General features: G+C 33.9%; 2 protein-coding genes across 5 annotated transcripts; both read right to left on the reverse strand.

Annotated features, from left to right (window-relative positions):
- Nucleotides 1-611: 611 nt before the first annotated feature.
- LOC126694650 (uncharacterized) lies at nt 612-19,125 on the reverse strand. The gene is made up of 6 exons (XM_050391027.1): nt 18,952-19,125; nt 18,798-18,864; nt 13,431-13,502; nt 12,943-13,085; nt 1,486-1,884; nt 612-954 (listed from the first exon to the last, which is right to left on the reverse strand). The coding sequence occupies exons 5-6, from the start codon at nt 1,876-1,878 to the stop codon at nt 880-882; spliced, it is 468 nt and encodes a 155-aa protein (XP_050246984.1). The 5' UTR covers nt 1,879-1,884; nt 12,943-13,085; nt 13,431-13,502; nt 18,798-18,864; nt 18,952-19,125; the 3' UTR covers nt 612-879.
- LOC126694649 (uncharacterized) lies at nt 3,794-6,997 on the reverse strand. Of its 4 annotated transcripts, none has more exons than XM_050391025.1 (5): nt 5,782-6,997; nt 5,432-5,689; nt 5,249-5,351; nt 4,388-5,158; nt 3,794-3,929 (listed from the first exon to the last, which is right to left on the reverse strand). In XM_050391025.1, exons 1-4 carry the CDS (start codon nt 6,975-6,977, stop codon nt 4,388-4,390), a joined length of 2,328 nt encoding a protein of 775 aa, XP_050246982.1. In that variant the 5' UTR covers nt 6,978-6,997; the 3' UTR covers nt 3,794-3,929. The 4 variants fall into 4 exon arrangements, 2 of the variants coding, with proteins under 2 accessions (XP_050246982.1, XP_050246983.1); XM_050391026.1 differs by having other exon boundaries at nt 3,795-3,939; XR_007645839.1 differs by having other exon boundaries at nt 3,800-3,939; nt 4,310-5,158.
- Nucleotides 19,126-26,646: the final 7,521 nt, after the last annotated feature.

A 26,646-nucleotide genomic window follows, 5' to 3' on the forward strand; every position in this document is an offset into this window, starting at 1 on the left:
CCGCCGCTAAAACCCCAAAAACCGCCGCTAAAGGTACATACGACCTATAGCGGCGGGTGCTATTGCGGCAGGCAGTCCCGTCGGTGATGCAGTGCCGCTGTAGGTTAATTGCGGCGGTCCAAAAAACCGCCGCTATAGGTATATGTTTTAGCGGCGGGTGAAGGTTTAGCGGCGGGGAAATGCCCGCCGCTATTGTCCCGACCTTTAGCGGCGGGTAAAGAGCGCCGCTATAGCCAATCAATCAAAATGGCAGATTGCAGTTTTAGCGGCGGGTCATGCCTGCCGCTATTGGTCCCGACCTTTAGCGGCGGGTAAAGAGCGCCGCTATAGACATGAGATCAGAACGTCTAATTATACTTTTAGCGGCGGGTCCGTGCCCGCCGCTATATGTTTCAACCTTTAGCGGCAGGCGATAAGCGCCGCTATAGGTATTTATTTAAAGGGTAAAATGTGCACCTTTAGCGGCGCTTTTTGACCGCTGCTATAGGTTTTCTTTTTTTTTTTTTTTTTTTTTTTACAGTGGGTTTTAAAACTGCTGTAAATTGTTCACAAACCTGTTACAAAGGACCTGTAATATTTTTAACTCTACTAACATAATACCACAAATATAATTAATTAACAATACCACAAATGTCTTGAAACTAACGTAATATTAACATAGAAATGTATTATCAAATACATGGCATTATCTATAACCACCATCTTAAAATTAACAAAAAAAAGATGTGGTGATTTGAATAAAACAACCGCTGAAATTAATCTAATACTATAATCAAAATTTCAAAGTGTTTAAAACTATCTTTCAACACTTGCAAAAAATGCGGTTGTTCTTCCATAGTTCTTCGTACACAAAAAAGTCCAAGAACTCCAAGATAAAACTTATAAGCTTCTTGGTTGATGAGATGCAGCTGATGATCTGGGGAGAGGTGGAGATTGTTCGACCGGAGAAGGATCCTACATACAAAGTATGATTATTTAATAAGTGCGTTCAAATGAAATAGAATGACAAGAAAATATTACCAAGGTAAAAAAAATGGAAACAAGTTAAATTAAGACATGTTTCTTGATCTTTTATGGGAGGACCACCTCTCTTTGCAGCTTCCTAGTTTTGAAATTACAAAGCAGTGGCACAAGAAGACAACTAATGAGATGAAATCAAAATGATTGGTGTTGGGAGGTCCCTTGATATAGAATTCAAAGGATGCAAAGGTGTCACCACATAATTCCATAAACATCTATTAATAACATGGTGCTTGTAGAAATCTTTTTCCTTCACCACCCTTTATCAATGTTACAGATCAACAGATTCATACCGTCACAATTCACAAGTAAATACTATCAATAAATATCTTTCTAGCTAATGTAATTACTAAATATGTAATTATCTTTCTAGCTAATTACCACAAGTAAATATTAATTAGTAACCATACATTTAACGTTCCTTTCCTACTACATATAAATTGACACTCAATTCATTTATCATACCTGATTGCATTGTGTAGTTTGTTGCATCTGTTGAAGCAGGCGAGCCATTCTTTGCTCCATTCTTTCCTCCATTCTTTGCTCCATTTCTTCGAATTGACTAACTTTTTCCTTCATTTCGTCAAAACTTGCTAGTTTCTCCTCCATAGTAGCCAAGGAAGCCTTTAATTGTGCAACTTCGTCGTCCCTTGCTTGACTTAATCGTATTTCACTGTCCGTGAGAGCAGTCTTGCTACTTTGACCACTTGGGGTTGGACCAAATCCTACCCCACGAATGCGACCTTTGTGCTCCTTACCCATCACTTTGGCAAACACATCATCTCTTGACCATGCAATACTACCACTTGTGTCAGATGACTGCAATTGATTCTCAGAGTCAGCTAACAATTCCCTCATTTTGTCCTGATATGAGTTTGAACAAAACAAAAAAAAGTTAGAAATCATATAGTTAAAATGACCTCATAACATATATATACATATATATAGGATAAGACAAGCAAGCACCAATAAAACCCAGAACGATGCAAAAATTATGCACACAAAGCTAGTGTCCCCCTCACCATAACCAAAGGCACCAGTGCCAAAATTGTTGGTGCTACTTTGCCACAACAACCAATAACCGTTAAGAGAAAATTGACATTCTACAAGCAACTCACCACATGAACCTCTCCCAAAAAAAAAAAAAAAGGAAGTCATATACATCCATTATGTGGTGATTGTGAAACCAGAAAATTTTGGTATTATAAGGTCAACTATGAATGGAAACAAACAGATTTCAAGGATTTAAATTTTATTGTTGTCGACAATGGAGGAAACACTACCCATATGTGGTCTATTTTAAGCTTTGTCCCTTCTTGAAAATCAATGTGTCACAACTCATCTCCTTAAGAAAAAAACAATATTGCTAATTATTACATATGTTAATACCAAAATATATGTAAGATTAAAACTAATAGTAAAATTAAAACAAGTATAATTTATTACATAGGGTCTATATACTAATCATTACCCTCATGATTTTGACATCCACTAATGGTAATAGCTGCGATTGATACAATGTAAAGGTTCTATACAATTGAAAATGTTTTTTTTAACCATACTTTTTTTGATTAAAAATTGGAGACTATTTGTTATGTAGATCCCACATATGGTAATAGACTATTCTAATAGACTATTTTGATCAAACCCTCATATGCCTTAGGATTATCAGGGACTTGGTATTTTCGCTACAATCAAATTGAGTTATCAAATTACAAATGTTTTCATGCTAAAATGCTTATATCAAACCTAGTACAAAACGTCATAATTACAAGTATTATAACTGTTTTAATACCTTTACAAGACGCCAACACTCTTCTTTAAGTTCTTCTGGCATGACCTTCCAATCAAGGTATTTAATCGGGCACATGTGGGGTTTCCGTGCAATCGTACCCAAGAAACCAGTGAAAGTCCTTGCCCCCTCATCAACCGGCTGATACATGCTATTTAGTGGCAACTCAATTTCTTGATCATCAGGAAGATCCCAAATTTCCAAGTACTTGTTTGGCCCGCGAGTGACACGTTTAGCTGGTTGCACATCTGATCCTAAAAGGAGAAAATATCCAATGTCAAACAACAAGACATACAAAGCTAGCCTTTTAAAACATGGGTGGTTATTATTCTTTTTACAACATGTGAGGAATTGCATAAACCTTGTTCAAAAATAAGCAAAACAATAAATGCAAGCAACACAACATGCACACACAATTTAAATTTGTTATAATCCCCAATATACCTAAAGTGTTCTTACATTGATAACACATCAAATAAAGTTTGTCTCCTAAACTTTCTCACTAGATAACTTACAAGATTAAACTTACACCATAAACAATAGCTACACTACCATCACAATTATAACATAATAACTTCCTACTCCTAATTATTTAAAATAATGCACATTCTTATAATTTTTTTCTAGCCAATGTGAGATTTCAAAACTTATTCTTTCTCATGATCTAGACTTAAACATTTATGAATCAAATTGACTCATCTTTATGCCTTGTGAAAATATTGATAATTTACATATGTGGGAGTTAGCTGTAGTTGTCATCAATTTAAATTTTGACCAATTAATAATGGGACATATCTTGTTCACTTATTGTAGTTTTCATTGCTTCCTTTCTTCAAAACTCAATAGAATCTTCTCCTTTAATGGTTAATGTATCTTTACAAATGATCTTCCCCAAATCAAATCATATATATATATACATATTCAGTTGCTTCTACCCATACCTTCTATATAAATGGTAAACTTTTGACTAAAAAGCTCATACCTTGTGTAGAAACTTGTGTAGAAGCGTCATGCATTTCTTGGTCCCCCACTTCATCCGCATCTTGTGAAGAAGCTCTTTGTAATGTAACACTCCTGGGACGTGTGCGCAGATTTGCCTTTCTCCTTGCCATTTCAACTGTCAAAGTCTAAAATAAATAAGTACATAAGCACAATGACAAGTAATGGTACAAGTAATTGCAAATACAACAACTCCAACTACTTTCAACACTAAAACAACACAAATTATTATATAGTCATATAATTCAACATTAGAATTTAACAAGTACAATGTTGTAGGCTTAAGTCAAGATAACAAGTTTTGGAATTTAGAAAATAATAATAATAATTTCAAGCCCCAATTAAGAAACATGTAATAAAATTACTCTAAAGTTCATCATAATAGCAAAAATAATATATAGCTAATAAAAAGTTAGTATTTGTCACTTTAACATTCATCCATTCTATGAAGTTCAATGTAAATTGTTACAAAACAACTCAGTTCAGTGTTAAAAATACCTCTTTTCTTTTCTTTTCTTTTTTTCCCTATTAAGCAATAATGAATTTTGTTAAAGAATGTGCAAGAAGGGGCACAACCTAGTCATCATCGCTAGACTCATCATCATTGGATCCATCATCATTGGACTCATCGTCATTAGACTCATAAACATCATCACTAAGCTCTTCATCATCGATAAAGTCTTGTTCAAGAAATTCATCCTCACTAATCAACGGTGTATCATAAATGGTTCCTTCTTCATCAACTCGAGCCCAAGCATGGTTGTCATTTACATCATCACATGCATCATCAGTAGTTACATTATAAGGGACATTCTCCATATATGTATCCACTTCATCATCATCATCATCTAAAGCTTGAATACCAACATCAAACACCTCCCTAGGTTTGGTTCTGACCACTACTACCCAATCTTTATGTCTCACATCCTCCACATAAAACACTTGCGAAACTTGGGATGCTAATACATAAGGTTCATCAATCAAGTGATCACCTGTGTGTATCAATCTTGAAAAATTGACAAGGGGAAATCCAAACTCATCTTTTTTGCATCCTCTCCCACTAATAACATCAGCCCATTGACATTTGAATAATACATATCGATACTTGTCAGAGTAGTTCAATTCAATAATATCGATTAGTACACCATAATAAGTAGCACCACCTTCAGTAACAACACAAACTCCACTATTTTGAGTTTTCCTAGTTGCCTCAAAATCTTTGGTGCGAAACTTCAAACCGTTTATAACATAACGCTTGAACCTTTTTGCTTCATTATCTGGATATCGAGCAAGCCATCTAACTTTATCAGAGATTTCCTTTTTCTTAGAGGCATCCATTGACATCACCTATTATAGAGAAAGACTTTTATTATAAGTATGCTATCTAAAGTGTTACAACCGAAAATAGTGTTATATATGTATATATGCTTTACTTACATATTCCCTAAACCAGTTGCAGAATTTCTCTATGTGCTGCTTTTGAATAACATCATTAGTCACATGAGAAGGGAAACCAGCCTTAATCTCCGCTATATGTTCACTGTGTACACAAACGTGTTAGTGTTAAGCTAGAGTATTGCATTGGAATGTCGTTAAAGGATACGCAAGGATATCACTTACTCACGAAATGGGGTGATTTCTTCACAATTGAATAGCACATAACGATGTGCTTGGATCCATGAATTTGAATCTAGTGTAATGCTCACCATTGCACCCATGGATTCCTCAACATTCCTTACAGGCCGATTAAATACAGTTTCAACAGATTTAAAATAGCGTGAACAGAATGTTAAGCATTCCTCTGCTATATACCCTTCCGCAATGGAGCCTTCTGGATAAGTTTTATTATGCACATAAGACTTAAGCCTTGACAAGTACCTATTGGAAAACCCAAGATCAACAACGTACAATTGGTAAGTTTAAAAAAAATAAAAACAAATAAACAAATAGACCAAGTTCTTATGTGTTACCTCTCTATGGGATACATCCAACGATAATGAACTGGACCGGCAATTTTGGCTTCGCTAGCCAAATGCATGACTACATGTACCATCACGGTAAAGAAAGAGGGAGGGAATATCTTTTCCAACTCACACAATGTCACTGCAATTCTCTTCTCAAGAGCCCCAAGTTCCTCCACATTTAGTACTTTGGAACATATCTCCCTAAAGAAACAAGATAAGTCAATTAAATGCCTACTCACTTCAGGGGGCAGAGATCCACGTATTGCTATTGGAAAAAGCTGCTGCATTAAGATGTGATTATCATGGCTCTTCATCCCACTAATCTTGCGTTCTTTGAGTTTAACGCAACGTGAGATGTTTGAAGAATATCCATCTGGCACTTTTACATCTTTCAAAACTTGCAAAAAACCATCCTTTTCACTAGCATTCATATGGTAGCAAGCATGTGGCATACATGTCTGATCATTCCCAACCTTTTTCAAGTGAAGTTCACTTCTTATACCCATATCTTTTAAATCTTGGCGTGCCTTCAAGTTATCCTTTGTCTTGCCATCCAAGTTCAACAATGTGCCAATTATATTATCAACTACATTCTTCTCAATATGCATCACATCAAGATTGTGACGCAACACATGGTACTCCCAATAAGGCAAGGTGAAAAATATACTTCTCTTCTTCCACACAGTTAAGGCTTCTTCCCCTCTTTTTCTTTTATTGGTCAAATTAACTTTTTTCTTCCCAAACACATGATCGGCTACAGCATCCGTTTGTAACATGATTTCCCCTTCGGATATTGTAATCGGAGCTGATCTGTTATCAATATTCCCATCAAATGATTTTTTTTGCTTACGGAATCTATGATCACTATCCAAAAATCGCCTATGTCCAATGTAACTAAATTTCCTTCCATATCTTAACCAACGAGATTGTTTATCATAGTTACAAGAGGGACATGCAAGAGATCCTTTGGTACTCCAACCCGAGATATCACCATATGCAGGAAAATCATTTATGGTCCACAATAATGCAGCATGCATTTGGAATGATTTTTTGGAAGACACATCAAACGTTTCTACTCCAACATCCCATAACTCCTTCAATTCTTCTACTAGGGGTTGTAAGAAAACATCAATATCGTTCCCGGGTGAGGTTGGACCGGGAATCAATAATGATAGCATGAAATAAGATCTTTTCATACACATCCATGGAGGGAGATTGTATGGGATCAGGCCATGTACTATGAGTAGTACTCATATTTCCATACGGGTTGAATCCATCAGCTGCTAATCCAAGCCTCACATTACGAGGTTCGGATGAGAACTCTACATACTTACGGTCAAATGACTTCCAAGCTTCAGAATCAGCAGGATGTCTCATTAACCCGTCATTCACACGACCATTAGCATGCCACTTCATATGATTGGCTGTTTCAGGAGACATAAATAGCCGTTGCAATCTTGGCTTTAAAGGGAACCATCGTAGAATCTTTGCAGCTTTCTTTTTTCTTTTCTTGGAGGAAGCATTAGTACTTTGTTGACCTTTAGACTCATTACTTTCCCATCTTGAAAGGTTACAATTTGGACAAGCTTCAAGGTTGGCATTCTCCTTCCAATATAAAACACAATCTTTAGGACAAGCATGAATCTTCTCATAACTCAAGCCCAGATCTTTAATAATCTTCTTAGCCTCATAATAATCTTTTGGCAACTTAGAATTTGAAGGAAGAAAATCAAGCAAAAATTCCAGCAACATGGTAAATGATTTGTTAGTCCAACCATTAAGACACTTCATGTGGTACAAATGCACAATGGCTGACAATTTGCTAAAATGCTTACAACCTTCATAACAAGGTTGATTAGCATCTTCAACCAATTTCATAAACTTAAGTGCATCTTCATTAGGACCTTCTGCAGGACCTTCTGTGGGTTGTTGCACACTAGGGACTTCTTCCATTGGCGCAGATGCCATATCTTGTATGGGGAACATGTCATGCAACATGTCACGAAGATCGGCATACTCTATTGGGTTTTCTTGGACATGACTACTAGGAATTTCAGTAGAAGTCTTCGCAGACGATAATTCCCCATTAAAAACCCAAGGGTTATAACCCCTACAAATCCCTTTTGACACTAAGTGAGCTTGTACAACATCTATAGGCCACGAATTCGTATGCACGCATTTTTTACACGGACATGAAATTGTTCCATCCAGGTATGCATGGTTAGATGCGAAATTCAGAAACTGTTGAACTCCATCTAAATATTCTCGCGACCTTCTATTGGTAATTTTCATCCAACTCTTATCCATTGCTATAAAGTGATTTGCAAGAAATACCTATAATGTGATTTCATGAAAACACAAACCAAGAGTTAACATACATTTCATTTACACAATTTCACATTAATTTAATAACAAATCATCTTTAATCATTCATTTTTAGCTATGTTCCTAATCAAACAATGAATTTCAATGCATAGAGAAGTTATCAATACATTTGGTAACTATAACATCATTACTAACAATATTCTTTAGGAATGGACATCTCTTTAAATATGCAATTCCATTTTAGCGTCCCATATGTGTGAAAAAGATAGAGAGAAGCCCTTAAAATGAATTAATCAAATAAAAAAAAAACTCCACAACAATCATCCAATATTACACAAAACAGGCAACACTCCCAATATCAGCTAAAACCACCTTATTACTCCATGCAAGCCACCTGCTTGCCCCAATTCAACAACCCACCACAAACACACACACACACACACACACATAGAGAGAGAGAGAGAGAGAGAGAGAGAGAGAGAGAGTACCTTAAGTCTTTCACCAACTTCACTTGTTGTAATCACACAAACTTATAGTGCCTCTTATTTTTGCAATCTGCCAACAAGAAAAGAATATATATATAAACCTAAGTTAATTTTCAAACAAGACTCACTTCAAAGCAATTTAGCTGAGAGTGAGTCACAAAGGAAGCATATCTAGAAACAACACACAAATAATCTCATTAATAGCATCCAAAATGAAATTACAGCTTAAGGACATGCAGTGTTGCTTGTATTTCTCTTTATATTCCTTGTATTTCTTTCAATTTCTAATAATGAACTGAATGTTACAGATTGGCATGCAAATAGATTCAACATGGATGGACAGATTCAAACCTGGTAAGAAGTTTTTATTTCATAACCAGAGAAAAATAAAATTAAGGACAATTATAATATTGTTGTGTCATCATATGCAGAGGAGTGCAGAATATGTGAGATGTCCATTCCTAAAGAACATTGATTATAATTTATAAATAGTAATAGTATACACATTGATTATAATTTTTTTTTGTTTGTTTGTTGGTTGTGAGGAGAAAATAGAGTAGATTTTGATGGGGCTAGGGTGTTTAATAGATTAACGTTGTCAATTTTTCCAAATATTTAATGTGAACAAAAGTATCCATTAGGCACAGTTATTGGTCACACATATTAAAATAGCCATATATCTATGCAAGAAAAATCTAGATAGGAGATTCTCATAACCTATTTGAAGATCGACAAGGATTAGAGAGATACAAGTCAGAGTTGTCAAGTCATCACAAAGCTTAACTTATTTCCACAATGAGGGTCCAACATAAATTTCAAAAGAAATAAAATAAAATCGTCATAGGTCATAATTTGTTCTAATTACAATTTCTAATTGGAAGAAATCTTTTTTTGACACATTTCAGATGCGTACAGTGCCCAAGCTCACCTCCTTTCTCTTTTTTTTTTTCTTTTTTTTTTTCCTTTTTCACCCATTAACAAATCAGCTAACCACTTGACACTGAACCTTGCTGTATTTTAAAGACAGTCTTATGTTATGCCACACTAGCAATAGTCTGAGGTGTGACAACAATGATATAAACGAGTTTGAGATTTATATTTTTAATAAATTCAAATTTAGAATTAGTTTTCTTAGCCCAAACCTGTATTTTCTCGTTTATAAGTAAGTGTACCAAAATGGATCAAAGTGATCCAAAATAGACCGAAATGGATGAAATTGAACCGAATAGACTGGAGTGGACCAAAATGAACCAAATAGACCAAATTGGACCAAAGATAGGCCAATTGGACCGAAGTGGACCTAATATGATCTTTAAAGAGGGGGGGGGGGGGGAACAAGGGGTTATTGAAGCAATTTCTATGCAACAATATATATGCTAGCATATAACCCTTGCAATGCAAACCTAACAAAATTCTTTAAAGAGTAGGATAATGATTTTTTTTTTCTTTAGGTACTCTTTTATTAGTAGGACAATAAGAATAAAATCTTGACATTAGGATGATGCAAAAACCTTTTATGAGAAAATGATAAAACAATTAATATTTTTAAAGGCTTTTATATTTCTCATGAAATTAGTATCAAAACGTTCCTAAAATAGTTTATTAATAATTATCCTAAAGGCACCCGTTAACAGGACGCTATAAAATAAAAAATGGATTCAATATCTAATAGTTAAAATTAGATATTTAAGGGGTTTTTTTTTTTTTCCTCTCACCTTATTTATTTATTCATGAAGTCAAAATTAGCACATTTTTCCTGGATCATTAAGGATTTCACTTTTTTTTTAAGGAAAAAAAAAAAAGAACACAACCATGCACATAGATTTTAAATAACCACATATTACAAAATCTACGTTATACCAAAACAAAAATATTAAAACAAAAGTTGGTAAATAGTTTGAATTACTGGAAAGACAAACAAATAGAATCCAAATCAATTACAGTCATCAAAAGTTTCAAGATGATTAGAGACTAGAATCCAAAACAAAACAAAACTCATAATGCAGATCAACAATACCTAATACAGACAAAGACTAGAATATGTTAAAAAAAATTAGTTAACTAAAAAACTGATAATAAGAGCAGGGAGAGAGAGAAGAGTTAATGATAAATAATCAATGTGTATACTATTCTTTACAAAAAAAAATTATATTGTCATGCACTCAATGTGTATACTATTACTGTTTATTAAAAAAAAAAAAATTGGGGGGGGGGGGGGGGGCAATGGTCCCCCTCTGCCCCTCACTAGTTCCATCTCTGATTGCATCTCTATTGTATTATATACCATATTGTATCGTAATCATACCTAACTTATACTTGAGCTTCTCAGAAAGTGATAAATAATCACTCAGCCAAATTTTATAAATAAATTAAAAAAAAAGAACACTAGGCAATCAGCCTAGAAGAACTCTTTTTATTTTTATTTTTTTTATTTATTTTTTTTATGGGAAATAACTCTTTAAATCTACACCACAAAACAAATGTCAGCAAGACCTATTTAAGAAGAGGGAAAAAAAGAAAAGGAAAAGGAAGCAAACATGTCTGGAACCATAGAAAACCAAGTTGTACCTGCCACTAGTGAAGAGGATGAGGCATGCATCCAACCTATTAAACAATTCATGCCACTTTCTATTTTATTAAGGTTGGTGGATTCAGCAAAAAAGCCCGTTGGAAGAGCCCAATGTGGAATGCACTAATATAAACTCTTGCCCAAAAAAAAAAAAAAAAGCCAAGCTTTGGGTTTTTATCTTTCACTTAAGAAAGAAAAAAATTAAGTAAAAAGTAATTTTCTATTAAAAAGCGAAGAGAGAGTCAGAGAGGAGATAGTGAGTGGTGGCTGCCAGGCCAGCTTGAGTCCAGAGAAGATTACAGAAGTAATCAATTATTGGTGGGTGACCAATGAGTGTGGGACCTTTTGCAAAATAGGTGAGATTGTCCTAATGTTTCAGTAATTTTCCAATGCATGTATGAATAATGTTTTAGAGTGTCACAAAATAGTGTGTTTCATTAATTAAGCATATACTAAATCCTATCATCTATGTGAGATGAATACTACTCATTTAATATGTAAATATGGCATAAAATTATAAATTAATGTGAAAAAAAGAAATCAATTATAATATTTAGTTAATGTGTAGTTATTGGAGTGGTGTACCACATCAACATTTTTTTTTTAAAAAAGTGTACTATGGGTCTTTTCTTAGCTACGTTAGTGTAGCCTCAATCTATGGCTAGCTGCATGTAGTTGGCCTTGGACTCATACAAGTTTTCTTTACAGAGATAATTGTTTAGTATGGGTCCTTTCTTAGCTAAGGTAGTGTAGCCTCAATCTATGGCCAGCTGCATGTAGTTGGCCTTGGAGTAATACAAGTTTTCTTTATATGTGTACTTTTTTTTAGTTTAATTAAGTTTCTGACCTGTTCTCAAAAAAAAAAAAAAAAAAATTGGCATCCCCTTTATACACTCAGAGTTCCAACATACTATAAAAATGGAAAAAAGAATATTGGGTTTGAAGGAAGGAAGGAATTCACTAAGGGATTTTTAAGCTCTTTCACTGTAAGTCACTGTAAGTCATATCATGGTTTGGTTAGCTTCATATATACTCCACTCCATATATTTTAGACTCAAATTATTAGTAAAGAATAAAATATATAAGAATTCAAGCTTATTCAGCATTTAAAAAAAAAAAAAAAACCTAAATAAAGAAGAATGAAATATATTAAAAACCTATAAATTATGCATACAACTAATAGTAACAACATTTTCAATGTATTTTAGAAAAAAACTAAGACCTACACTTATCCCAATTCCCAAACCCTCCCCAATAGAAAACTAGTTTAAAGCTCAACTACATCAACCTTCATGATTAAGGAGCTAAAATTTGAAGCTTTTAGGGAAAAAACTCTACAATTCACTAATCATGCTTTATAAATCTACCACTTTAAAGCATTGTTTAACACAATTTCCCAAACACTCAAAAGCCAAAAAAGCTAAACAGCTTCTCAGTTAAAACTCTATATTACAAACTACTAAAACTCTCTAATTAAAACTCTCTTCCTAAAGTAATGCCAAACATGCATACAATTTTATTGATTTCATTTGATTGTCAAAATTTCTCAGTGGAATAGCAAGTTAAAAGTTCAACATTGCAGACAGATCATATAAAAAGAGGTTAACTTTTTAGAAAAACATTCCAAAAAAATCAGTGAATATAAAAATCCAAAAAAAAAATAAAACCACTTAATGATCCAAATGCACTATACCAATAGCAGCAAAACAAAAAACAAAAAGTTAAAAAGAGTAAACTTTTAAACAAGTGAATCCTGGATAAACTTCCACATGTTACATGCATTTCAACCTGGCAGAACCTAAAATTTGCCGATCTAGGATCTACAGCACCGACACATGTGCAACAGATGACATCAGCACTTTGAGAAATCTCCCTTTCAGTTGCCCGCTTCAGGATTTTATATTTTTTCTCATCACTGCTAGAAAATTCTCCTATACACATTAGGACAAAGAAATAAGAAAAACCAACTTTGAACTCAAAGATGCAGTTTTTATTTGACACTAATTAGGCACGGGAAATTCAAGAAGGATCTACATTACTAGGTAAAACATTACAAAAAAATGATATCCAAAGAAAGTGATTATGCAGAAATGTCCAGATATCAAAGCACAGTCAACAAGCTTTATATTCACTTATATGTTTGCTTTATTTCTCACTAACCTACTTTTTCCAGAAGATAATATGAAACAAAAGAGAGAACATATTAAATCACACACCATCTCACATATCAATCATAACTGTCATATAAAATGAATTAGTGAAACATAATAATAAACCTGTCAGATTAGCAAGCCCTTCATCACCTATCCCATAGGAATCCAAGTTCAAACTTTCCAAATTCGTTAAACCTGCAAAGAAGCAATAACACACAAAAAGAACTAGTTTGAAGCCACTCCGTAAAAATCCAGGAAGAAATATCAAAGGCAGCATAAAAATAGGCCAGTCAGACAATAAAATTTATAGGGAAGAAATATCTAAAATGAAAAAACTAAATTCTTTTTTGGCTGGCTTGCAAACCGTCAGCACATCCAGTTCGTTCTGAAGAACAGAAACATCATAAGCCATCACCGGCGGTTCATGCCTAAAAATCTTTGCCACATCAATTACAACCTCAAAGTACTCAAAATACAATTTTTCAACACATGATGAGGCATAACAACAAACCTGTGTAAAAAAATGGCTAATCTTTTTATCTAATTCATATCTCTAATTCCAATTCCAACCCAATAGTCCCAACCCACAGAAAATTTCAATCAAATGCTTAAAAGTTAGAACCAATACCAAATTTAAAAACAAAACCAAAAACATCCATAGTAAAGTAAACATCTTACAAACTCGAAACTACAATGCAATTAACTCAGCAAACTACAAAGCTGCTTGATACTTTAGAGGAGAAACAAGTAGTGAAATTCAACTCAATAATCAACTTTATTCTTTGCCGTATTCTCACCCTTTTATTTCCTCATCAACAACACCCACATTTCTAAGTCCAATCTCCACCCAATAGTCACATCCCACATAAAATCCCAACCAAATCCTTAAAATTTGAAACCAATACCACATCTTAATAAAAACCCATTTATACTATTATCCATTTCTCATTTCTCTAATCAACATAGAGACATAAACAACAATAACAAAGAAATAAACTTTATTGAATGCCATGACATACCCACAAAAAAAAAAGTTCCTTTTTTTTTCTAAAATTTTTAAAAAGGACAAGAAAAAATTCATACACTGGTCTTGGTAATTTTCCTCCGAGCCAAGAACCTCGCAATCGGAGGGGTAAGAGCGACGGTGATCGGAACTCTAATGGGTAACAGAGCTTTGTTACAAAGCACAGAGAGTGCTAAAGCTCCACCAGTCGAAGCAGCAAGCTCAGCCGCCCGATTCTGCTTCTTCTCTTCAACCCCTAAAAAGAGAGAGAGAGAGAGAGAGAGAGAGAGAAGGAAAGAAAAGGATTTATAAGGCGCATTATATATAACCCATGACAGACTCATATGATTATCACTATAAGTGCTTTTTGTAGAGGCAGTGCTGGTCTGAAATCTTAAGTTGGGTTTTCAAAGCTTTGAGGGTAAAGAGTCTTAGATTCTTTTGTTTGCAAGGTGGCTTGGGCAGCTTCTGTGCATCACATATGGTTGCAAATAAATTTTGGAGAGAGCATCATTCAAACCATCAAATGGGATGTGAAATCTAGAGCTGGTTGCTGCATGAAGTCTTAATACTCTGCCGATAGAATAGGACCGAATATGACTAAATTGGACTGAATAGAAGCAAAGTTGACTGCATATGACCAAATTGGACCGAATATGACCAAATTGGACTGAATAGAAGCAAAGTTGAGAGAATATGACCAAATTCACCAAATAGAACTAAATTGGACCTAATAGGACGAACGTGGACCGAATTGAACTAAAGTAGAAAGAATAGACTGAATAGAACCGAATATGACCAAATTGGATAGAATATAACTAAATTGGACCGAATAGGACTAAATTGGAGTGAAGAGAGCAGAATAAACCGAATTGGACTGAATAGTACCAAAGTGGACCAAAATCAGACCAAATAAGACCATACTGGACCGAATTAGACCAAAGTGGTCTGAATAAGACCAATATGAGCTGAATAGGACTGATGTGGACCGAATAAGACTGAAATAAACCCAATAGGACCAAAGTGGAAAATGCTTGAAGCAAATAAGGGAGTGTGATAAGTAATAAGCATGAACACTTTCTTCACCATCCTATCTGGGTTTAACTTTTCAGTTTCAGAAATTTCCAAGAGTAGATCAAAAACGTTTTGAAAATCTATGTGACCATCAGTAGGAATATAAAAAGAAGTCATCTTATATTTAAACTGATTTTGAAGTGTAGCTTGATTAAAATAACTTAAGCTAACTATCATAATACAAAAACATGCAATAGAGATTCCATATTAATTTGAAGAAGGGAATAAGACTCACAACAATGACAAAGTAATAAATATCCTTTCCCCCCTAACCTGATTCTTGATATTAGCTTTCAATTTATTTGGACATTTATTGTGAATGACAAATCACTGAATATTTAAGAAAGATTTTAGTTACATATCTTTTAAATAAACCAAACCCAAAAAAAAAAAAAAAAAAAAAACCATGTTGCAAGCACAGTATTGATATCAAATGCTAAACGACATAGTTTTATGATAAGTAATAAATCCAACAATTGACTTGGGGAAGGATTAATTCCAAAAATGCAAATAAGGGAGTGTTGTAGAATGGTAACAGACCTCAAACATATATGAGTGAAAGTTAAAGCCACCTTCAATAATTTGTAATATATTATAATCTTTGATCATTTAAGCATTAACAAAATTAATGAATGCAGTAGCAAACTATAATGGCCATTTATAACTGGCATATATTATAATCTTTAAGTAATTTAACAAATTCAGCCAAAAAAAATTTGGTTTAACTTAACAATGTAATAGCTGTAGTAATTTGCAACTAATAAGGTAGTCATCGGATAGAACATTAACCTCATGCAATATAGACTTCCTTACTGTGGTTATTCATACAATTTAACATTTATTTTGTACTGGATCAAATGTCATTAGCTAATTCTAGAAAGTATGATGTGAAGGAATCTAGAAATAAAGGAATTAACTGCATGCTATAGAGAACAAATTAAAAAACATTACTAATTTGTAGCGGGTCCTAATCAAGTGAATGTTAAGATGCATGCACTTCTACCAGTAAGCTAATATCTATATTTGCATGATCAATATTCACCATCAACACCACTACATCACTGTATTGTAATAAATCTGACAAAAGAGATGCTCTAAACTCTATATACACGTGCCACAAAGTTAACATGCTTTACTATGTATTCTACAAAGTTATCATTACTTTCCTATGGCCAAACCATAGAGCTACATGGTTTCATGCTGGATTTTTCAGAAAAATTATAATGATCCCTAAAAGCCACCAAAAAAAGTAAATATTAGACAGTGAGGTCATATTGGATATGACCTACAGGTCCTACCAAACCCTCTTAAATCAGCAAATTGTGACAGTAACATATTAGTCTCTGAAGTCATATTGAAATGACTAACAGGTAGCAGTGTTACTGTCACACATAATTCAATTTCTCCTTATCTTACAGCTCTAGCTGAACTCTCTTAAACCAGCAAATTGTGTCTACTAAAAATTTCAGCACTGTTTAGACCATACAGTTTTGTAGTCTAGGCCTTGATCCTCCTCCGGAGAGTAATCATCAAAACTTATATCAAAAAACTTAACTGTACCATAGTGAATGAACCAATATGTTACATATACACTGAAAAGAAATGCATCATTTCAAAATTAATGCTTATTAAAGAAAAGTGTTAAAATAATAATTATATGATCAACTTCTTCATTTTATAATATCTTGAACTTTTAGAATACACATAGTTTAACTTCATTTTCTAATAATAATTCAATTTCTTACCTTGAAAATTCTGCTCCTTTAATTTTTTTTAAACAGATTCTATTTCAATACTGAATGAAAAAAATCCACCACTGTTAGTACAGCATGCCAACCAAAAAGTGTAAAAGTTTTATCATCTAGGAGAAACTGGTGATATTATGAAACTAATCTTGCTTGATATTTTACTGTTTCTGCACATGTTCACAAACACTTTTACCCTAGGTCTTAAACTTCCATTTGAAGTTTTATCCTGAGAATCAATATAGGCAGCATTAAAGCTAAAATATGAGTAGTGAACACCTAGAACATAACAGCCTATGCAAAGTGATTCATTGACTTGATATGGGTAATTAGCAAGAGGGAGGGAAAAAAAGAGCTATAAATTAAATTCTTCTACAATATAGCATTTTTCCTCATAAAACACACATACCTCTAAATTTTGTTTCCAATATATTAAATTATAAGTTATAACACTATTTTCTCAGACTAAATAAAGCAGTACAAATTCTGTTTGGTTCAAAATTTTGGTCAAAATTAAGTATTATTTTAAAATGGAAAACTCATTGCTTGTATTCAAAACTTAATCTTTCAAAACTAATAAATCGCAGAAAGAAGTTTTAAAGAAAAAAAAAAGGAACTGAAATTTCCCAAGAAAGAAAGACTTACACAGTACATAACCCACATAGAAATCCAATCCACACAATCATATGTAGAACAATCTCTCAAAAATAATTAGAAAATACCCAAAAAATCAAAGAAAAACTGACCTCCTTACATAGATAAGCAGTGTTCATGACATTGTCTCTGTAATTGGGTCATAGCAGAACAAATACTTGAGATTATATTATAATCTCACAGATTAGAGAGGCTTTTGACTAAATAGTTACAGTATTGGAGACGTTTGTAATCTTCAAGAATCTTAAGGAATATAAGGAACAGAGGGGTTGCAAATTTAGGAATAGAAGGGAGAAAGGGTGTGATGTGGATGTAAGATCTTAATAACCTCAGCATTAGTAAATAACGCTGAACAAAGTCACAGCAAAGTACCATATACACTCCCTCTCACTTACATTTCAAAGATGATTTGACTTAAGTCCAATTACTGTAGCCAAATCCAAATCTAACTCAAATACATAAATATATAGTTATGGCATACTTTAAAAACGAATAATAAAACAAAAAAACCTTCACCTGTACCAGATTCTCTACTTCACATGACAGATTCTCTACATCTTCCCAAACAAGTTATAAAGCAACAAGGTAAACAGAAAATAAAATAAAGTTTTTATCTCCTACCCATACATACATTCACCACCATATAAGTGTAGATACAACAATGATTCATACATGAATTCATATATACAACAGCTATACACGTATATATTCATAACACTTACTGAAACTGAAAGCAAAGAAATTTGAAAAATATATAAAAACAAAAAGTTATAACAATTTTCAAATGCAATCAAAAAAACAAAAAGATTCCGAAGAGAAAATTATAGAGAAAGATAAAATATGTTACCATTTTCAAAGTCACAATACCGGTTTACATATTATAGGATAAGAAAAATACAGATTGTCATGGAGAGGGAAATCTGTGTCTAACCTAAAAGTAAAAATGTTCTCAGATTGTCATGGAAAAATTACATCAAATTTTACTTAATTAACCAAAAAAAAAAACATCTTTACCTGAGCAAGTGAAGGGTTTACAGTGCCATCGACCAATCTCAACAGCTCTTGAATTTCCTCTAAATCCCTAGCCGCTATTCAAAAACCAAACAAATAATCAAACCAAAATAATAATAATAACAGCAAAGAATCAGAGAGAAATAGAGAATCAGACCGAGTGAGAGATAGACAGAGCGATGAATGTCTCGCAAAGCGTCAATCGGTGCCTTCGGTCCTGCGATGTACCAAACAAGAAATTAGGATTTAGATAACAATAAACAGAAAAAAGAAATAGGAATCTCGGTAAGGCTTTTTGCTGAGGAGCAAGCCGCCTCCTATGGTGGTAGTGCCGTTAGGGTTAGAAACGATAAGACAAATGGGTCGGGCTAGACCTAACCCATTTGTTTTTGGACCTAACTAGGCTCGATTTTTGGGTGGTCGTGGTGGCTGTGGTTGGGGCTTGGGAGGTGGTGGTGGTGGCGGCTGTGGCTGTGGGTTTGTGGGTAGTGGTAGAGATGAGACAGTGAGGAGGTTTTCGGCGTCTGAGTGAGAGAGAGTGTGTGGGAGACTAGCTAAAAACGAAACGGCGGTAAAAATGAATAGGGACAAAAAAAACAGAGGGAAAATTTAGGTCCGGGTGGGGGAAAATGTAAGGCCTATTGCGGCGGGTCAATCACCCGCCGCTATATCTAGGTTTGGGGCCGCTGAAACAGATATATTACGGCGGGTCATTGGCCCGCCGCTGTAGCGCGCCGCAATAGCTATAACTATTGCGGCGGGCTACTGGCCCGCCGCAATAGATCTCCTCTACAGCGGCTGGCCCAATTCGCGCCGCAATAAGGCCACCTATAGCGGCTGTTTTGCCACCCGCCGCAATAGGTCCGCCGCAATTGCCTGATTTTCTTGTAGTGAGTGGGAGTTGTGAGTAGATTCATGAGTAGGCCTGGAAAGCAACATTGGGAGGCAGTCAAGTGGATTCTGAGATATCTGAAGGGTTCATCAGATACATGTCTTTGCTTCACAAGTGCAAGTTTGAAACTGCATGGTTATGTAGATGCTGATTTTGCTGGTGATATTAATAGTAGAAAGAGTACTATTGAGTTTGTTTTTACTCTGGGTGGTACAACTATATCATGGACTTCAAATCTGCAAAAGATTGTCACTTTGTCTACTACAGAAGTTGAGTATGTTGCAGCAACTGAAACTAGAAAGGAGATGATTTGGCTACATGGTTTCTTAGATGAATTGGGTAAGAAGCAGGAGATGGGCATTCTACACAGTGACAGTCAGAGTGCAATCTTTCTTGCCAAAAATTAGGCTTTTCATTCAAAATCGAAGCATATATAAACAAAATACCACTTTATCTGTAACCTTGTTAAAGATAAACTGGTAATACTTGAGAAGATTTGTGGATCTAAGAACCCGGCAGACATGTTGACTAAGGGTGTCACTATTGAGAAGTTGAAGCTGTGCGTAGCTTCAATTGGTCTTCTAGCTTGAGGATAGGAGGATGAGTTGCAGGGATGAGGGATTGTGTTATGGAGGATTGTGGTTGATGTTTGCAGCTTGTGAGCCCTTAAGGGCTAAGGTGGAGCCGATGGAGGAGTTTGCTAGTGTAGCTTGATCAATTCAAGCCAAGGTGGAGATTTGTTGAAGTGGGCCCGTGTGTGGCTTGAATTGCCACAAGCCCAACTTAGTTGACCGAATCCTATTTGTAATAGGAACCTCTTCAGCCGACTTTAATATATATATATATATATATATATTGTATTTCTAGTGCAGCCGTGTGATTTAGAGTAATTCCAATTAACCTAGTGAGCAACCGCATGAGAGAAAATAGAGAAAAGAGAGGCAGCCAGTTTCTATTCTTATTGTTTCTGTGAGAGAGTGCTAAGATGTAATTGGGATTTGGGTTTCTTGAGAGTGTTTTTGTGTAATATTGTATTTTTCCTGATAATAGTGAAATCCCTGCAACTCCGTGGACGTAGGCAAATTGCCGAACCACGTAAATATTGTCTTGTGCGTGTGATTGTTTTCTTTGGCGTGTGTTTTCTCTATTTGTTTTGTTTCTCACAGGTTGAGATTTTGGTTAAATTCCCTACACTAAGCTTATTGTGTTTTGTAATGTTGTTGTGCAGTGCATCGGCTTTGGTTATATATATCCTTCCATGTTCCAAAATTTGGTCCGATTGAACTTTAAAGTTACTCAATCTAACTGGCACGTGCTAGAATCCTTGCTTGTAGTGGCTCCTAATTTAGAAGTTCTTGTTCTTGATAAGGTTAGTTAAGTTATTCAGAAATCAGAATATATGGTTAATTAATGTACCCTAAACTTACTCTAATGATCTACTACTGTACTGTATATGTTGTCTTCAGCATTATTACCATAAAAGTTAGTTATGCTCGATGGAGCCACCTGATGGTTCTGGTTATTTGTCATCGCGCCTGACAACTTTTAATTTTAATGGATATGAAGAATTGGAACATGAAGTCCAATTCATAAAATATATTCTAAAGGAAGCAATAGTCTTGAACTCAATCACAATTAAAGTTTCTGCTCAACATTCAAAGGAAAGTGTTCTCAAGAAATTATCAATGTTCCCAAGGCTCTCAACAACATGTCTACTTACAGTTGAGATTGGTAATAACTTTAACTGGTACTTAGCAACTAATTTTGAAGGTATGTTACAAATATTTTATCTTTATAATAGAGCCTCTCTATGTGGTGAAGTGACATTACTATTTTCTGGTTGTTATTTGGGTGTGAGATTGTTTGATAGAATTTGTTCCCTGGGTTTGTGGCAACTAATATGCAGAACATCCATTTGATCTTCATAAGATAAGCATAGTTGGTTTTTCAATCAAGTTAAAATTTTGATAATGGAATGTTCATAAATAAGCTTTTCCTACCTCTTGATATGTGCTGAAATTTTAGATTCTGGCTCACTCAATTTGTTGCCTAACTATGACAATTGAAATGGTTAATTAATTGATTGTTTTAACTTTTAATCAAAAGTTTGACCTCAAAAATTATATTTCGAAAGAAACACTTGTAAGTTTTGAAATACTGCCAATTAGCTCTATCTCAAATGACACTTACTTCTACCTCAATAATAGGATGGATGGTAAGTTCATTAGTTCAAGGCTCTCAAGGTGCATGTGTAACTTACCAATTAAAAAAAATTGAGATACATTTTTTCCTATCAAATTTAGTTTTTCTATATCCATCTTCATAATATTTGTACTCTTGCAGACAACCCTTTGGAGTAATTGGTGGTAACTTCTTTTGACATGGCAACTTCATCAAGTGGCTTGACAACGTGGTTGGCTAGAGTACCCTATGCACCCCAAAGGAGTTAGAAATAGTATTATGCACTTCTTGGTGTAGATGAGCTGGAAAATTAAGATCTCAAAGTTAAATCTTTTTGGGAGCTTCTGCTTTATTACTGGTTGTATCTATTAAATCCTTGCAAGCCCTTTGTTTATTAATGAATTCTAGATTCTTGTGGGAAAATGTACTTGGTGATCCTTGTTTAGTTCATGAATTCATGTATATAGATGGTAATTATTAGTCAATTCCAAGTGGTAGCAGAATAGGCTAGGGACCACGCTTCATAAAGCAGAGGTCACTAGTTTGAATTTGCTTTCCCCCCTCCCTTGGGTCCAAAACTCACCTATCAAAAAAACAAAAATGATGGGTATTTAGTAGTCGTAAGGACCCCTTTTTGGGCTGTTCAACACCTGTATCTTAAATGTTTTTGTATTTTGACTAGGAAGCTTCTAGACCCAAAATGTTGGGGTTCTTCTCAAGTGAATCTTATATGCTTACATGGCTTATGGAGAACCTGTTAGTTCATGTGTTGCATCAGTAACAGGGGATTCAAATCCTGTTAAACATGTATTTTACCACCAAAAAAAAAAAAAAAAAATGAATGGACAGGTTTCCCATCCATTTAATTCTTATACTTTCTTCTTCATTTTTTGGGTTGCTTTTGTTTATATCTTTGCTATTGTTATCTTTGTCTTTTGTCCTTTTGCACAAGAGGCCGGGCAAACATATTATTATTCAATTATTTAAAAAAAAAAAAAAAAAAGAACCCAAAAATTTATGATTTCTTTAGATTAGGATCTGCCTATTTGCACTTATGCTTCTTCTCTATTTTCATTTCTTTATCAGTTTCTTTAAGAGATTTATCTTGTATGCTCATTTGGATTGTACTCATGAGTTTCTTCATATTTCCATAAAGTTTGTTACTTATCAATAAAATTTCCTCCTTAGTTCCTTCTCAATCCACACGATGTTGAGTTGCTATGGCTTTCTGCTATAGTGTTGAGTTGCTTTGGCTTCTGCTGTAATGCAACTAACTTTCGATCATGATCCACTTGTATGCATTAATGTTTCTCCTCCAGCATGTTCTAAAGTTCTACATTCTGATGCAATCCCAAAACCTCCCTCTGAACATAAAAGTTGCCCTAGCCTCATCAGAACCAGCTTTCCTCATTTTCATAGCCTGCAACTCCATTCTGGAATTGTCTTTCTTTGCTGTTTTATGTCTAGTGATCATTGAATAGGATAGCATCTCTTTTAATGTTCATTTATGTTGAACATATCAGTCTCTGGTTCTTGTTTGTAAGCTATGGCTCTACTCAATGGCCATAATACTTACAGCATTACCCGCTGTTTTCTTACTATGGGAGGAGGTGTTATATGGGAGGAGGTGTTATTTGATCTAAAGCTCATTGGCTTCAATGCACCAACCTATTACAACCTATTTTGAGTTCTTACTTATTTTGACTGACTTGTCTCTAGTTTGAAGTGCTTCCAAAGATTCTTTGGACAAATTAAGTACTTGATTTTCCACTGGTGGTGTTAATTGGCCAAGCTGAATTTCTCGCCCTGATTTAAAATCATCAAATATTCAAAATTGTAAGTGAAAAGCATTTCACTAAATATATATATATATATATATATATATATATAAAATAAAAACCAAACTGGAAGGACAATGGTATAAATGTGGATAGTAAAGCAATTCTTGGATTGTGGATAAACTTAATTAATTTCTACAAATGGTATTTAGTTGTCTTGAGGACCCACTTTTGGGCTTCCTAAGTGCCTTATGTAAAATGTTATTGGACTTTGATTAGGAAGTTAATATACCAAAAAAACAATAATAATAAATAAAAATTTAAGTAATTCTATTTTGAAATTTGTCGTATAATATGCTTAAATTGATGAACCTGTTACTTCGTCAATTGCGAGGGGATGCAAATCTTATCAAAAAGTTTTTTGCGAGGGGATGCAAATCTTATCAAAAAGTTTGTTCATACAAGTTACAACTATAAGATTGCATTAGATAAATTCCACTGGATATTGGCTAATTAAGAGAAAGATGAGGCATGACCCATATTAATGGGATTAATTAGGTCCATTATTATGATGTAATGTGTGTTACAAGATTAATTGTACACCACCTCCCTTCACTTCTCCTTTCGCACCTAGCCTAATATCTGAGTCAATTCATATTAGCCCATTAATCACTACAATTAAAAAGAATAAAATAATCTCTCTCATTTTCAATGTGAGATTAAACATTTTCATTAACTCTTCATTTTCCATATTCACTCTCACATCTTTACATTTATGTTGTAATATTTATTCATTTTAATTAATTAATATTAAAACGCTCCAACACTATTTGTTGATCAAGACCTACAAATCACTGTTCTAGCTTTGTGCATTAAACTATAGGTGAAAAACAGTTTTTAAGCTAAAGTTGAAACTAACCCCCCCCCCCCCCCCCCCCCCCCCCCCCCCCCAAAAAAAAGAAGTTAAATTTGAAATTTTGAGCTTTATCATCAAAAGTTAAAAAACTCTTCAGTGCACACTTTGAGTTTAAATAGAAATAATGAATTGAAGACATAGGAAGTAGAGTTAAATAGAATTTTATTTATTTATTTATTTATATATTTTTTTTAAGTTAATGCATAGTTCAATTATAGAGATTTAACTGAAGAGAACTAAGACTAAAAGCCTTGTAACTTAATTGCCTCCACATATACAAAGTGCCTGGGACTAGGGAGAAAAGGGTCGAGTTAAATTATAATATTAAAGTGTTTTAAAGCTATTACAATTGTTTGATAACTAAATTGATAAAGAGTTTACTACAATGTTAAAGTATTTTAAATTGTTACAATTGTTTGATAACTAAATTGATAAAGAGTTAACTACAATGTAAAGTATTTTAAAGTTGTTACAACTGTTTGATAACTGAATTGATAAAGAGTTTTTAGATGTGAGAAAAAAAAAATGACATAATAAAAGTGTTTTGTATAAAAGAACAATTTGGTAAAAAAAAAGTGCTCATAAAGTTAAATATTTTATTCTATAAATATATACTTTCATACTTAAAAAAAAAAATCGAAAGTTACAATAATGGGGTGGGAGATTTGAACTTGAACATTTATGTAAGAAACATTAAGAAGTATCAGTTGAGTTGTAAGACTTTTGACACATATATATAAAATATGCAATATATTTATTATTATGCCTATTTTATTAACTATGTCTATGAGTAACTATGATAAATTGATATCAATCTTAGGGATATCGTATCAATTTTTTAGTATACTTATAATATTCATTATGAGATAATGTTTATAAGGATGCAATACGGAGTTTTGGGTTCCAACCACTAATAGGAATATGAAATGTGTTCTGTCATGTGCAATGCACATGACTCACTTAACCCAACCAAGTGAGTTATGTACATTGCACATGACAATGACAAATATCATCTTTTTATTAGTCGTTGGAGCCTAAAGCTCCAAGTATGTTTGGAGTCAAATATTTTCCATGCAATATATAGCTTTCATTTCATTTTGTGATAAAATTAAAGTTAACCTATAACAGCAATAACAATCTCATAAAAAAATAAACATAACAGCAATAACAATTTTCATAACAAAAATTTTATAAAACGTTGGTAGACAATTTAATTTATTTTAGTCTGTACCCTCAAAATTAATTTGAATTTGTAAATTGGTAAATTCTACCAACGTTTAATCCCAAATTACCACTCTAATATTCTTGCGCATAAACTACCATCCAATCAAACTTTGCTTTTGGATTATTAGCAACCATCCCACGAAACGAAAATCATTTCTGTATAGGCTCAATCAAGTAGTGCCAGGTATGCCATCTAAGGTAAATGTTAACGTACCACAAACTCGCTATTGCATTGGCAAAAGGAACCAAGCAAGCATTTTGGGTGTCTGGTTTGCAAAGACGAAAGTTACAACTCAAATTCACCAGCAGCCACTAGAGAATTCCATTAGGATACGACTTGTATCTAGTGCACTGGTGCACTATAAAAGCATTAATATCAAAAGTATCAAAAGCATTGATAAAAGCAATACAAAATGTGAAGAAGAGAGTATAAGAATTAGATGGATGGGAAACCTGTCTTTTCAAAATTTTTTGCAGGAACATATGTGTTGACACAATTTGAAGCCTCTGTTTCAGTTGAACTACATAACTAATAGGTCCTCCATTAACCATCTAAGCATATCAAAAAAGCAGGGACATTCACATCAGAACAACAACGTTTCGGATCAAGAAGCTTCCTTGTCGAATCACACACACATTTAGAATACAGGTGTTTAAACAGCCCAAAAATGCGTTCTGAAGATTACTAAATTTCATAATTTTTTTGCCTTCAATAAGTGAATTCTGATCCCAAGGGGAGGGGTAAGGGAAAATACAAATAAATTCCAACTGATTGTGCTACCACAGAAGTTCATTTATGAACAAAGGACTAGCAAGTATTTATTAAATACAACTATTAATAAAGCAGGAGCTCCCAAAAAG

This window comes from Quercus robur, chromosome 8 (genome assembly GCF_932294415.1).
Source record: "Quercus robur chromosome 8, dhQueRobu3.1, whole genome shotgun sequence".
Lineage (NCBI taxonomy): Eukaryota > Viridiplantae > Streptophyta > Magnoliopsida > Fagales > Fagaceae > Quercus > Quercus robur.

Bases quoted from the DNA above. Each gene is read 5' to 3' on its own strand.
- LOC126694650 (XM_050391027.1), bottom strand. From the start codon at position 1,878: ATGAGGGAATTGTTAGCTGACTCTGAGAATCAATTGCAGTCATCTGAC. The intron at 955-1,485 runs GTATGATAAATG...CTTTGTATGTAG, and splicing joins AAACTACACAATGCAATCAG to GATCCTTCTCCGGTCGAACA.
- LOC126694649 (XM_050391025.1), bottom strand. From the start codon at position 6,977: ATGTGTATGAAAAGATCTTATTTCATGCTATCATTATTGATTCCCGGT. The intron at 5,690-5,781 runs GTAACACATAAG...GTTTTCCAATAG, and splicing joins TGGATGTATCCCATAGAGAG to GTACTTGTCAAGGCTTAAGT. The intron at 5,159-5,248 runs GTAAGTAAAGCA...TCTCTATAATAG, and splicing joins GCAACTGGTTTAGGGAATAT to GTGATGTCAATGGATGCCTC.